The sequence below is a fragment of the Crocodylus porosus genome, unplaced genomic scaffold, assembly GCF_001723895.1.
Source record: "Crocodylus porosus isolate Cpor-Errol unplaced genomic scaffold, CroPor_comp1, whole genome shotgun sequence".
NCBI classification, from domain to species: Eukaryota; Metazoa; Chordata; order Crocodylia; family Crocodylidae; genus Crocodylus; species Crocodylus porosus.
Window position 1 is genome coordinate 13,192,002 of NW_017728907.1, and position 15,749 is coordinate 13,207,750.

The 15,749-nt window shown below is 41.0% G+C and overlaps 1 protein-coding gene across 13 annotated transcripts in view; it reads right to left on the minus strand.

Moving 5' to 3' along the window:
• The window catches only part of DNM3 (dynamin 3), a 330,309-nt gene that overhangs the window by 80,628 nt on the left and 233,932 nt on the right, over positions 1-15,749 (minus strand). For all 13 annotated transcript variants that reach the window (XR_002100165.1, XR_002100164.1, XM_019530783.1 and 10 more), the window contains one exon: positions 12,194-12,303. Coding sequence is in view for 11 of the 13 variants with exons in the window: in XM_019530783.1 (XP_019386328.1) it covers positions 12,194-12,303 (110 nt within the window). In the remaining 2 variants the exon portion in view is untranslated. The remainder of the gene's footprint in view (positions 1-12,193; positions 12,304-15,749) is intronic.

A 15,749-nucleotide genomic window follows, 5' to 3' on the forward strand; every position in this document is an offset into this window, starting at 1 on the left:
CATCAGATCACCCCTGAGCCTGTCCTTTTCCAGGCTGAAGAGCCCCATGGCTCTCAGCCTGTTGTTGTAAGGTCTGGTCTCCTGACCTCTGATCATGCGCGTGGCTCTTCTCTGGACTCTCTTAAGCTTCTCCACATCATTTTTAAATTGTGGAGCCCAAAACTGGACTGTAGAGTACTCAATTTGCACCTAACAAAGGCAACACCGAAACAAAGCTATTAGTTTGTCAGAGCTGATTCTCCCCTTCTGCTCTATGGTATAAAAATGAAGCCAGGCCAAAACACATGTTTGCAGATCAATAAACCTGTAACAGAACAGACACGGAACACCTACCTACCTTGATTTTGTAATTCTGTTTATCTCTGGATAGTGTACTGGGTAAAAATCCTATTTTCAGATCTTCAGCTCAGAGACATTCAGAACCCCACATAGCTTAAATTGTAGAGGCACAAGTCAACCACAGGCCAGCAGCCACAATGTCATGGGATCTGGGCCATAGGGAGCTGGTGGGTGGGCACATCCTGGCCCCATCTGTAGCTTATACCAGCTCCTACCCTGCATACTGGAAGCAGCATTGGGCATGTGCTGGCATCAGCTATGGATGCTGCCAGCAGGTCCTCCTGGGGATCAGGTCAACTGCCTGCGACCACAGCTGATGCATTGGTGCAGCAGTGTCACCTGCAAACCCAGGTGGACGCCAAAATCCCCAGAGGAAACCTGCTTGGTGTGTCCACAGCTGAAGCCATTGTCTGCCCAGAGCTGCTTCTGGTGCACAGGGAAGGAGCTGATGTAAGCTGTCAAGATGTATTGTAGAAGCAGGATGATTTGGATGGGGGAGGGGAGAGGGAGGAGGGGAGGGAAGAGACAGAGACAGAGAGAGAAGCAACTTTGCCCTCAGTCAGTGTCAGTGGCCAGTGCTGGGTGCTGGGAAGAAGCTGAACTTGGCAGCAGGTGTGCTTGCTCCTGCTGGGGCCCATCTGGCTGCAGCTGCCCAGAGCCAGGAAGCAGTGCTAGTGGTAGAAGTGGTAGTGGGGAAAAGCCACCGGGCAGGCCTGGCGCAGGCTCTGGGCGGCTGCAGCCAGAAGGGCCCTGGGTGTGGCAAGCATACCCACCACAAGATCCTGCTTTTTCCTAGCGCCCAGCAATGGCTGCTGCCATTCATCATGGGCAGGAGGTGGGCAGGATGCCTCTCTCTGTCTCTCTCTCCCTTCCCCTCCTGCCTCACAGCAATCTCCACAGCTTACACCAGTTCCCATCCTGCATGCTGGAAGCAGCAGTGGGTGGGTGCTGGTATGAGTCACAGACACAGTTGACAGGTTCCCACTGGGGATCAGGGTGTCTGCCTGAGCCCCTCTCTGGGGTAGAAGGGTGGCCTAGACATGGTGCTGCTAGCAGTGGGGGCCCCAGCTGAAGCTGCTGCCTGTGGTCCCATCCCACATAGGAAGGTTTGGTGAGCTGTTACACGGGGGGAGGAATGGGGTGCTGACCTAGTCTGTGACAGATCCCCAAAACTCCGTATGTGGCCCCCAGCCCAAATAATTGCCCACCCCTGATGTTACTCCAGCATTCCTGTGGTTTTGTTAACTTCCAGTTTCTGATTCAATAGGGAATGAAGTTTCCCAAAGCCAAAAACATGCCAATCACATCAAATAAATTAAATGAAGTCACAGCCTCACCCCTCCAGCCTGGAGCAGGCGTTAACTCTTTCAACCCAAGTGAGTACCAATATGCAAGATGGTGAAAGAAACTGCAGCATGGATGCCATTCATAAAAAAAAGTTAGAAAATTCTCACAATCTCACAGACTTTTCAATACAACAAAGTGAATAATACAGATTAAAGAGAATTGCTTACTACTTAACATAAAATATCCGTATCTATCATTCTAAAACTGTTGGGGTGATTTTGTAGCCATGGTGGTTCTGAAAATACACGAGAGACAAGCATTCAGGTACAAGATGCCCTTCTTCAGGTCTCAAGGGCCAAACTGTGTCTGCTTCTTTTTGAGATGTGAGGAAGGGTGCCCCAAAGCTAATCTAAAAATCTCTCTCAACTACGCAAGTGGCCCAATAAAATCACTATCCCACAAAAATCCTGCCTCTCATATAATTCTGATTGTAATTCTTACTAATGGTAAAAATGTTCAGTGATACCACGTACAATCCACTCAGACTCATACTCACTGCTATCATGGACTAAAAAGTCCCTCTCTGACCAGCTGTCTCCAGTCAGACAGGAGACTCCCAAAACCCCGTTGCTTATGGCACTGGGTTGGCAGGATTTACCCTTCCACAAAATCTCCAGAGTAGTTTTCTTGTATTATGTTTTAAAATATTCTCCAGAAATATTCTCATGTTAATATCTTGTGCTGGTAGCTTTTTCTTTCCCTAATGTAAGTATGCTACTCAGGAGAGACAGGAAATAGAAAAGGTATTTGAAAGCACATGGAAGGAGGCAGGGATGTGCCAGACAAATTTCCAGGACAGCAGTGCTGTTGCTGGCATTAAGAGTTTCTGCACTTGAAGGAGTCCTGTCACAGCAGCGCTGAACGCTGCAGTCATGGAACATTCCATGGAGAAAGTTACATTCCATAAAAAAGAGAAGAGTTACTGTGGTTCCAGTTTTTAACTAACAGCTGAATAAAATTGCACTGAAAGCCACAGGGGAATAGCTTTAAAAGTTGTCTACTGTGCTGGAGGCAGTGCTAATGTAGGTTTCACTGTACAGTGGTCACCCTTCAAAAATTATTACTTTAGTAAACTAAATAGCTAGACCTCAAGATATACAATTTTTTTAGCAGTTCCTTAATATTGAGATAACCTTATTTATTTAACTAATGGAAAACTGGCAGGTATATAAGAGCAACCACTATATATACACATATCTTTTTCATTTCTTCTAATTTATCCTTATCAACATATTAATTTTGTCTACAAGGAAGCTCCTTTGATATCATGGAGATGAGGAGCGTGGTATTTTGATAAGTGGAGATGCATTGTAAGTGGCATGTAAGTACTAAAGAAAATATAGGAGAAAACATCAGATTAAGATTATATTTAGGTGCACTTATGCTCATTCATAAGCCTGTACACATACCATGAAAGCTATAACTAGCTTTTATACAGCAAGAATGTCTGTGAAATATGCAGGACCATGTTCATAAGCCACCCAAGGCTCTGATCCTGCAAAAACACAAACACAAGCTTAACCAGAGTAGACCTACTGAAGCCAATGAAACTACTCACAGACTTAAAGATAAACATGTGTGTTACCGGATTGGGGCCTAAAACTGGAATGTTTACCATATGATTTTTTTGGTAAACTTCTGGGCTTCTCTATTATGATGCAATTAATGTACAATTGACAACGAAAGTCAGTAACTGAATGCAAGTTGATCCCAAATTTTGCCATGAAATGGTTTTAAAAAATAATAATTTACTAGGTATTTTCAATTTAGTCAGAACATACCACAAAATGAAAATATATATATACACAATATGGGTTTAATATATACAGCCATGATAAAAGGGAAAAGGAGAAAGTAAAGTAATCTAAACATCAAGACAAATATTTTAGATATGATATCAACTGTAAGCAAGCTGTATGCAATAAATTAAATTTGAATTGTGCTTCAACATAATGCTACACACACCTGAAATTCCATAATAGCATTTAAAAAAAACCCCAGTCACTTCCTTTAAAAAAAAGAAAAGAAATACTAAATATGTAGTAGTTGGGGCTTTGCAAATGTGATTATTTAAAGGAAACCAACCATCTGCTCTGAGTTAGCAACAATGACTAATATTTTCTATCAAGGCATGCCATTCCAAATCATTCCAATGAGTATTTTAATTAAAATCAATTACATATGACTGAAAAGTTTCTCTTAATATCCAGAAAAGCCAAGCTGAATCTCTATTAGATGATGCTACAAAATATAAGTGAATAAGGACTTTATCTAATAAATTATGGTCATGTAAGGAGTCCCTTGGTACTTTTAGCTAAAGCTGATTCAATCAGCTATCAGAAGTCCATTGATCAATATATCCACTGTAAAAAGGGAAAGTAAGCAGAGAATATAAAAATTATCGCAACCACACCCCAACCATGATAGAATCCAGACTTAAAACAGAACTGTAAAACACAGCTACAGAACTAATGTTTTATTGCTCATTAGTATTTGCAGTAGCAATCATCTGATACAAAACTACTTCACTGATATCCAAGAATGACATTTCTACAGCTTCTATTTTATATTTAACTCAGATTTCTCCACTATTTCTGGGCAGGGAGCTGTTCGATATAATCATGGATGATCGTTTAGTAAAGCTAGCAACAGAAAATAACATGACTTGAGTAGGAGCGCTGTGCATGTGTTTCAATCTGTCCACAGCTAAACTAACTACAGCAAATAAAGGTATCTTTTAAAGACTCAACACTGTATAAGATATACATAGACACACATATACATACATACGTATGTACACACACACAGAGAGTAAATGTACAAATCCTGATTGTTACATCTTCTTCCTGTAGGTCAAAAACTCTTTTTGTGTGGGTGTGTTTGTTTGTTTCAGTAAATAGCTTAATTTACTAACTCAGCAGCTTGCAAATTGGAGAAAAACTTGATTATTCCATTTAGGTCATTAAGAAAATGCTACTTCTTTGGTATGAGTCTACAATGTCTGCAGATCCCTGTGTAATTAGATCCTTTCCCTGTTGCTAAACACAACAAAGGTGTTTGTGATGACTTTAACACAACCGCTTCTTTGTCGTAAGGGCTCTTTTTGTTTTGTTATGACAGTACTGAAACCTCAACACCTGTGTCCCTTACCTGCAAATACTACGTTCTACTTATGGCATGAAGATTGTCTTTGAACAGCGATATAAATGAAAGGTCTAAAAAGCAAAGACTTAAACTACTGTTCAAATAGCAACAACTTTAAATTAGGGTGAAAACCCACGTGTTTAAACAATTTCATTGCTTTGGGTTTTCTTAAAATTACAACTTAACTGGCATTGAATAGAATCTAGAAGTTTGCTGTTTGTTTACAGTTCTTCAAAATGGTTTTCTGGATAAAATTCAGAGATTTTTAAAATGGATTTTCATTCCCTCATTTATAACAACATACATGGCTGTAAAATGCCTCAATCCCTACCTCTTCCTGGGGCTTAGGTTTCTTGGCAACTCCAAAAACAGTAACAAAACATATATCTCAGACTAAGCTTACTCCCTCAGCTTGGCTTCCATCCAGCACCTTCCTCCTAGCCCTCCTCCCCCTATTTTGGGCACCATCCCAATCTCCAATGCTTTGGATGGAGTTAACCAGATATGCCTAGCCACAGTCAGTAAGGGGAAAAACCAACCACTTTATTTAAGGTTCTAATGAGCAGGCACTAACAGAAGACCCCTACAGACTCATCACTCTGCATTCCTCCTAGACCAGCATTCAATCTCCACACACTCTTTGCAATCAGCAAAGGATGCAATGTATACATTTTCATATTGCTTCCTCTCTGCTAGTGGTATTCCCTATGCTGTATTCCCAAGTGAGGTTCATGGCCACTGAATATCTACTATAATCCACTAATGTGACACCAAGCTGGGGGGAATAGTAGATACACCGGAGGTAGGGCTAGGATTCAAAGTAACCTAGACGAATTGGAGGACTGGGCCAAAAGTAATCCCATGAGGTTGAACTATGACAAGTGTAAAGTCCAGTACTTAGGACAGAACAATCCCATGTACCAGTACAGGCTGACGACTGACTAGCTTGGCAGGAGCTCTGCAGAAAAGGATCTGGGGGTTACAGTGGGCAACAAGCTGAATATGAGCCAGCAGTGTGCCCTGGTTGCTGAGAAGGCTAGCCAGCATACTGGGCTACATTGGTAGGTGTGTTGCCAGCAGGTCAAGGGAAATGATTATTCTCCTCTATTCAGCACTGGTGAGACCATATCTGGAGTACTGTGTTCAGTTTTGGGACCCCTACTATAGAAAGTCTCTTTATGACTTTACTTGTCTCTTTATGAATAGGGAAATTAGATAGGGGAGAGATGCCCAGGAGTCCCCAGTGATACAGAATATGCCTTGCTGTAAACATAGGCACAGGCTCTGTGGGTGCTCTAGGGCTCAATCATCCACCAAAAAATTTATTGGGTGCTTAGCACCCACAAAGCCACACTCGCAGATGTTAAAAAAAAGAAACTCAAAACAAACAAACAAAAACGCTGATTACTGCGCTGTTTACTGAAAGCAACGGTGCATCGCTTCAACTTGGCTCTATAGAGTCTGTAAAGATCAGGAGCTTCAGTGGGGCTTTTTGGTGCTTTTAGCTAAAGCTGATTCAATCAGCTATCAGATAGAAGTGGAAAAAGCCCCACTAAACTGCCCAATTTTTACAGATGCTGCAGAGGCAGGCTGAAGTAATGCACTGCCTCTTTTGGACGTGTGCAAGTCTTGGCATGGGTATGTGCCAAGTTTAAAGTAAAGTGCCTTGGGGGTGGGGTATGCCTACAAGCACCGGCAGGTAAAAAAAATCAGCACATATGGCTGTAAGTAAACATAGGAGAGTCAACCTGGGCATTCACTGTGACACTGTCAGCTTTCTAGGTCAAGTCTCAATGCACCTCCCTGGTTATCACACCACATATCTTTGGCTAGACCCTATGGTCCCCAACCTATGGCTCATGGGCACCATGTTGTGTGCAAGACCTTATGATACTGCTTGTAGCCAATGGAAACAGAAAGTTAAAACTGAGGTTGTTAGGGAAAGCAAAGCATGACGTTGCTCAGTGTTACTTGCTCAGTACTTTGTGTTTGGGAAAGCAAAGCTTGGGACCACTATTACAAACCACATCATTCCTTATTATCACACTGCATACAGGGCTGAGGGCTCATATCTGTACACAGGGTAAGCATCCCTGTGGCTCTACCTTTGAAGTCCTAAAGACTCTATAGCTATAAACAGATGTCTTTGTGGCTGGAGCAGTTGTGCTTGGATATCTCCAAGCACCACTGATCAGATAGGCAGAGGGCAGTTTTTCCACAGAACGAGGCCCCTACCACTTCCAGGGCTTCAGCAGCCCGGTCCTCTGGGACAACAGCTCTGGATGCCTGGCTCTGACCTGGGGAAAACATCTGCAGGTGTAGAGTGGGGAAGCCTTGTGGGGCAACGGCCCTGGGTGTCTGGCCTCCATGTAGGACATACATCTGCAGGCACACAGCAGGAAAGCCCATGGGCATCCCCACTCTGTGCCTGCAGATGCATGTCCTATGTGGAGGCCAGGTACCCAGGGCCATTGTCCCACAAGACTAGACCCCTGAAGCCCCAGGGAAGCTCTAGCACCATAAACAAACAGTTGTCCACTGTGAAAAGGCAACAGAAAATATTACTAGGAACTGTTGTGCTCGCAATTTTGGGCAATTTGGTGAAACAAGGGACACGGACGTCTGTTCACTCAGGTTTTGTGCTGCCATAAAAATATTTCTGGTGGCACAAGGACAACATTTGTTTGCAGCCTATGTACGATGGTCCCTCAATCTGCCTTGCAGTTTGTCTCTCAGATGAAAGATTTTGCTGTGGTCATAGCCATCCCTCCCCACAATCCTGTGTCTGAACATGCAGCTTCCACTAGGGAATAAAAGATGCTGTCATATTTAAATCTTCACTGCACACATTCAAGGTTCATTAATTCCTCATTCTCAGTATCACAGGCATGTAACCATGGAGGGGAACTTCTTTTATTCTACAAACTCCACCCTCCACCTACCCATACAAGGAGGACGAAGAAAATGATAGGTACTGCTCTGCACTCCGGCCAAGGTTGATAACACAACAGTTTCCCTCTGCCCCTGGAGTACATGGAGAACTGCGTGCAACTGCCTGTCTCTTTGCTTCCCCCTTTTGGAACAGAGGGGCAACCAACAGGGAAAGAGAGCTTCCTGTGTGCAAAGGGAAGTAGGTAATAATGGACACCACCCCACCCCCCCTCGGATAATTCAACTCCCAGTCAAAGGCTGATGCTTCTCCCTTAATTAAATCAAATGTAGACCTCAAAGATCCCAGCCTCCTCCGGTTGGTCCATAGCTTCAGAATCTCCAAGCTGGTGTCCTTTCTCCATCAGACAATGGAGAGGTGAAAAGAGGAGTTACCATTAGATTAGGAAAAATGGAAGAGGAACATCCCTTCTCTACATTACAGCAGTAGAAGAACAGATGCACTCCCTATGCTTACTAATCAAAGGAGAAGTGATATCCTAGGAGAAATTTTAATAAACTGCTCTTGTCACAAGTCAAGAGAAATTTCAGCCACCTTCATGCAAGCTAATAATGCCTGTTAATATGATGAATCAACAAGAAAGACTTGATACTCTGCCACAGGGCCAAAAGGGTTATATTACAGTGGCACAGAAAAAAAATTGAATTAAATAGTGCTATCTGGAATTCCATAGTCATTACCAAGATCATCAGAGATTATGACTGCTTCCTCTTATTAGCCAAAGACAGCTGGGACTGCTGTACAGTTCCTAAAAAGAAGCACATTTGAGGCTACACAATTTATCCCAAAGTTACAGTACTTGCCTAAAAGGAAAAAAATGCCAATCAGCAAATAGTTTTTACGGGAAATAGGTGGGGAGCGGGCAAAGTGTTTGGACTGAAATCCTAGAAGAAAAGTAAACTTTCTGGGAAGGACAGAATTTTTTTTGTTTGTTTTTGAACTTTGCACAGGAGTCTTGGGCTCATTCATCAATGCGGCCATTGGATGTGAACCTACTGTACGTGAACATATGCTTTGACAAAATCCTCCTCTCCTTGGCATTATGAGCTCTGCTTAAGAATGAATGCCAATTAATCACTGTGAGAAGTGGTGAGTGAGTCAAAAGGCAGTTTCCATCATACCATTTGCTTTAACTCTAAAAGGCTTCTACCTAGTCCATGTGAAGCAATATTTAGGAGCATATATTATTTAGTGATATGTATGATTTCAGTATGTGGAATCATTCTAAAGCTTTTAACATTCATTTGGTTCACTAAAAGACATAACTAGTTTTTTGGGTTGTTTGGGGGTTTTTTTGTCTCCCCCTTGTTTAGGCAATGCTACCCCTGTAAGCGGGATATCATTCCTACTCAAGATTTTTTTTTTCATTTTAAATTAGAACCCAATAAGATAGGAATTTGAATTCATTATTTCACAACAGAGGCTTTTCATATACTTGCAATTATGTTTCATTTCATGAGAATTTATCTTTACTGTGAAATCAATTGTTGCAGTCTTCGTTCAGTACAGATTACCAAGTCACATTTGATTTCTGTCAGAGAGCTGCTGACTTCTGCAGTAAATCAAAGTGGCAGACGTTGTTAGTTTCCTTATGCTTCTATCCACAGCCTCCTAATTCAAGCCGGCCCTTCCTTCTCTTCAGTGAAACTAGGATTTCCCCTAGCAATGGTATTTCACAACTGGAGAGGTTTTCATAAATGGAAAAAATGCAGTATGCATAATCCAGGAAACTATTGAAATGTACAGTATCAGAAACATATGGCCATGGCAAATACCTATGCAGTGAGGGGTTGGGAATTACAGACAGAGAAAGAGAGACAGCTCATCAAAAAAAATCTGATTGAAAGGAGATTTTTCTTTAATAAGGATATTTTTACATATTAAGAACATTTGCATAGCCAATACACAAAAAAGTTATATTGCTTTAGATTAAGAAAGGCCAGTGGGGTATAGAAAGACCACAGTACTACTGCAGGAGGTTACAGCAGATGGCTGTGCCATTGTTCTTTTATAATCTGCATTTAAATACTGGAACCCTTCAACACTACAAGATCCTTGACAAGCAAAAACGGAAATTCTTGCTCAATTATTAGCTTTTCAATGGGGAAAAGAACCCAAGTTAATTTTATATAGTAAAAAAGCCAAACAGTGTAGACTGACACTTAACTGCAATTCCCCCCTCCCCAAAACTGAAACCACAAATCAATTCTTCAGTTTCAAGGAGGTATAAAATACAAATGAGATCCTCTGCCTCAGTGGATCTTAATCTTTTCCAGACAGAGACCTCCCCCCCTATATCCCCCTTATTGTGGATGGCAAGGTGGTCACAATCCTAGCCTCTGCTCATGACCCTCCAGTTGAAAACCCCTCCAACTAGAACATTTAGCTCAGACCTCAACAGCCTTGCAATGTTACTGCAGGCAGAATTCCCAGATTTAGGAGGGATTGGATATTAAAACACATTTGATTTGAGCCAAAAGGGAGATGTTTTGGAAGATCAAGGAGAAAAATCAGCTGCCTCACAGTAGCAATGAAGTTGCCACTGTAATTAGAATTTAATATAAGTTTCCCCAGGAACAAAAATGTCCCACTTTTTCTGTTGTGAGTTTCTGTTTATAAGCTGTTTATATTACGTCAAAGTTATCTTGGCTTCTTATCGCTGCCCTATCATGTCTTGACACACCCATATGTATTTCAGGATATTTGTAATGCAGCTTACAGATGCTTCAGGACCTAGTCAAAATCAAAAGAATAGTATTTCTCACAGATATGGCAAACATGTTATATCTTCAAGTTTGTTTTCACAGCCTATGTGAAGATGCAGTGAAAATGCATGCATATGAAAAGCAACTGATCTTTTTTAAAAAAATGTATAAACTTGAAAATGATTTTGTTTCAGATATTTCACATGAGTTTATGTTTAAAAAGATATTTATAGCCATTAACAAAAAAGAGAGGAAACAACCTTGTGGAATGTACATCTCTTCTAGAACAGAGCTTAATGCCCGACATACATGTGTACATCCCATACCCCCGCCAAACACACACCCTACTTTATCCAGTATCAATAAAGGTAGCAAGAATACAACATGACAGTTATCTTCAATGAGTGATCTCTGTGCAATCTTAGCATGATCTTTGTATGTGTGTACCAAGAAAAGTAAAATGTTTTATATTTTAACATACACAGATCATTGGTTACAACTCAGTAAAGGGAAAAAAAGTTTTAAAAGCTTTCTTCATGATCTAGAAATGTGACCAGTGAATAGCTTTTTGCTCCCACTCCTAATACGCATTTGTGAAGACATTTTCAAAGCTCATTATTTTAGAACAGAATGAGAGCACGTGCCCAACTAATAGTTTAGCAGCTGTAACGTAAGACTTTCTTGGGAGGAGATTTCAGCATCAGTTTCAAGCTGAGTTTCTGGTTTCTAGATCCAGCAGCCACTGGGAGTGGTTCAGAGATAGCATGCATAGCCATTGCAGGGAGAGTGCTCCACTTTGCTCTGCAATAACTACTTACAGCTAGTTCAAAGGAAAAATAAATGGCTCTACATGGAGTCACTTTTGGGCTCCTCACCCTAACAGCAAGTGAGCATGTTGCAGAGCTTTGGAGGGTGGGATAATAGGAGGAGATAAAAGATAAGTATTAAAAAAAAAGAATATTGTTGCTGCAGATACTTGGAATTTCCTAAAAATAGAATTCATGGAACATTCATCTTATCCGCTGACATACAGCTCCACTGAGCCAACTGAAAACTCCTCCTTTTAGAACAAGAAGATGGACCACATTTCTAGAAGTGATGTAGGATCCACTCCATTCTGTTTGTTCTTAGTATCAAAATCACCTGCATCCTGTGGAGGTGGGGGGAAGAAGGAACACAATCCCTTCACAACTCCTCATTCAAAAGATGCAGAGTAACTGGAAAAATGTTGGGTGAATTTTACTGAATAAAGACAATAATACATTAGAAATGCAGGGGTGCCTCATTTATTCTTTATTCAATTGTATTTGAGAAAAAAATCCACAGTTAGTAGGGGCACTTAGGGACTGATGGTGCCGAAGAACTGATGGCAAGATCCTCAGCTGGTCTAAGTCTGCATAGTTCCAATTAAGTCACAGGAGTTGTACTAATTTTCACCAGTGTCAGGCCCAGTGATGTTCTAGCAAATATTGGCGGTCAGGTGGCACAAAAATAGGAAAAAGAAGGGACTGATGATTTATACTGAGAAGAATGCTAAGCCATGGTGAAATGAGTCAGGATTAAAGCAAAAGCATAAAAACATGACCCAAGACCATTTAAATGGATGAACTTTCTCTCATTTAATGGGAACACCAGAACTATGGCCTTTTTTCTTGACTTGATCATTTTGTCAGATCTACCTGCAAAGCAGTTAGCATATTTTTCTTACCTTTGCTCCGTGTTAAACAAGGCAAAGATATGTTTGCTTGACATGAAACTCTTTTCAACATCCCGCACTTTCAGGTTGTCCAAAGGGAGCATATACTTCTTTTCCTTTTCCTAATAAAAACAAATTAAACCAAAACTCCTGTAAATAAGTTTTAGAGAAGTTATTATCAACATGCTATATTACCTTTTTAATGTTATGTTGACACCCACTCTACTATCAGTGAGTAAACGAATACCTGTAATTGAAAAGTTCAGCTATAGCCTATACACCAATGGATATCAGAAATGACAACTCCAAATCCATATGATTCTTTCATTGAGTGCATTCAGATACTGAAATCTGATTTTAAAAGATGTAAGCATCTGCTAAATATTTTTAACTGTTTGAAAAGCATGGACATGAGATGCAGATTTAGATAAAATCAGTCTATTGACAGTCATCCTAGAAATAAAGTGGCTTATCCTAGAATTGAAGTGGCTCATGGCATAAAATTCACCGACATGTATAATAACTTATTACTATTGTTACCAATGCAGAGTGGTAGTATTTGGAGGCACCCATCAGACTCAAATTCCCATTATGCTAGGTATTTTACAAGCAAAATCTGTTACCAATCTAATGAGTCTATGATCTAAGGAACAGAATCATAGAACATTAAGGTTGGAAGGGACCTCAGGAGGTCATCTAGTTCAACTCCCTGTTCAAAGCAGGCCCATCCCCAACTACATCATCCCAGCCAGGGCTTTTGTCTAGCTGGGGCTTAAACCCTCTGAGGATGGAGGTTCCAGCACCTCTCTAGGCAACCTGTTCCAGTGCTTTACTACCCTCCTTGTGAGAAAGCTTTTCAAAATATCTAACCTAAATTTCCCTTGATGCAACTTGAGACCATTATTCCTTGTTCTGTCATCTGCCACCACTGAGAACAGTTTAACTCCACCCTCTTTGGATCCATGTATGACCAATTTCATTTTATTGCATTAAATTATGTTATTTTGTTAGTTTAATATTTAGGGGCAACATCACCATAACTGTTTCCCAATTTTTAACTAGTTCACTAGTTTGTTTATTATTTTATTAAGTTTTTGTATTCCAGATCTAGAATGAAAAACTCTCCCAGCTCATTATGCTAAAGCGAAAAGTCTTTTCAGTCTTTGATACTTTCCATGCATTAACCCACACTGAACTAAGCAGCACATCAAAAGATAATGTTCTAGATCATAGTGCAATCTACTAGGGACATTAACTTAAGCATCAGAAGGCAAAATTCTACAACACTTAGTAACAAAGTTTCAGAATAGCTAAGAGTATAACAAGCCCTTTTTAGGGAAGAGTCAGGAATTTGAATGGGACAAAATTTGGCCAGTAAAGTTTTCAGAATGAGACCCAGTTTCCTTAGAGAGGGAATTGATTTTTTAGGCTGTTTCCCCCCCCCCATAAAATCTCTCCAAGGTATTTTCTAACATACCAGAACCTGTGTAAATAAATTAAAAGCCCCTCAAGAATTAATCTCTTCTAAGGAATATTTACAATGAAGTGCATAGTATATTTTAGTTAATGTACTATGCTGTGATATTATAAATCATGTTGTAAATTGTATTGGCTCCATTTACAAAGGTAACTAGAAATGGCAACTATGCAGCTATGCTTGACTGACTCTGATATGAAAATATATCCCATTATATAAACTCAGACGGGATATTCATCTTAAAATTATAAAACAAATCATATTGTATATTCAAAAATAGTATAAGCTGCAGTACACAGAGGTGTAATATATGTTGTTACATTTCTTAAGATCATTTATAACTTGTCAACACTTCCTCCAAAGGGCTTTAAAATTAATTTATTTCTCCTTAAGTCAGAACAATGACGTTGATATTTTTTAAAAATTAATTTCAGTGCTTTGCACTTTATCTTGCTTTGTTATGAAATGGTCTGAAGAGGTTTCTGATGACAGAAGCTACTTGTTGATAACCTACGAAACCACAGAAGTGAAAAAACAAAAACTGACAATCAACAGAAAACCTATACCAAGAACGTAATCTCTACATACATTTCTAAAAGAGAGTTTTATACACCTTGTTTGATGCTGAACTGTGAGAAAGTGTCTTTTCCAGCCCCCACAAAGGAAGAAATGCCTACTGAAGACTAAGATGTGGCTGGCATTTGTTTACATGGCCTCCTACCCAAACAAAAAGGCTGAGAGCGCAGTTTCCGAGAAAAGGCAAGGGAAGGGTGTCTATGTTTGAAAGTGCTTCTGAGAAAACACCAGACATGAGCAATTAGGATTACAAAACACAGAAGAATAGGCATCACAGATTGACTACAATATTTAAAGCATACAGAAGAGCTGACGACAACTTAAAAAAAATAGAAAGGAAATACCAACTTCATACGAACTATTCCCATCTGAGCAATAGATGAACCCAACACCAACACAGCCTTATCTCATTTAAATGATACCATGGAGGCTCCAGCCCTGGACTGGATCTATATACAGAAGTTTATAACTAAATATAGAAGCCATGGCCCCTATCCTGAGGAGTTTACAGTGTAAAAAAGACAGAGATATATGCAGAGAATGGGAGGAATGGGGTAGGGCATACTCACAGCAGTGATGACAAGCATATGACTAGCTTCATTTTTATTTTCCCACCATTTGTTCATGAAGCTCAACAAAACAAGTGTAAAGTTCTGCACTTAGGACGGAAGAATCCCATGTACCAGGACAGCCTGGGGGCTGACCGGCTGGGCAGCAGCTCTGCAGAAAAGGACTTGGGGGTTATGGTGGACAATAACTTGAATATGAACTAACAGTGTGCCCTTGTTGCAAAGAAAGCTAACAGCATGTTGGGCTGTATTAGTAGGAGTGCTGCCAGCAGATCAAGGGATGTGATTAACTATTCCCCTCTATTTGGCACTGGCAAGGCCACATCTGGAGCACTGTGTTCAGTTTTGGACCCTCCCCTCTCCTCTTCCCCCAATCCCCCCCACTACAGAAAGGATGTGGACAAATTGGAGAGTGTCCAGCAGAGGGCAACAAAAATCATTAGGTGGCAGGTACCATGACTTCTGAGAAGAGGCTGAGGAAACTGGAGAGAAGTCTGGAGAGGCAAAGACTGAGGGGGGATTAAATACCAATCTTCAGCTACCTCAGGAGGGGTTCCAGTGAGGATGGAGCTGGACTGTTCTCAGTGGTAGCAGATGACAGAACAAGAAGCAATGGGCTCAAATTGCAAAAGGGAAATTTAAGTTAGACATCAGGAAAAACTCTCTCACTAGGAGGGGAGTAAAGCACTGGAACAGGCTACCCAGAGACATTGTGAAATCTCCATCCTTTGAGGTTTTTAATAGGCCTGCGCAAGGTGGCTAGTATTCGCTTTGGATGTGGACTTGGCTGATTCGGGGGCCAGTGATTCAAATCAGTGTCCTGAATTGATTCGACCAAATCAGACAGGCCCCATCCCCCGCCCGCTCTCCAAGCCCTGTCAATGGCTGCCCTGACCGGCCCCAGTGTCCCAGCCTTTTTTTTTTTTTTTAAAGCCCTGGATTCATT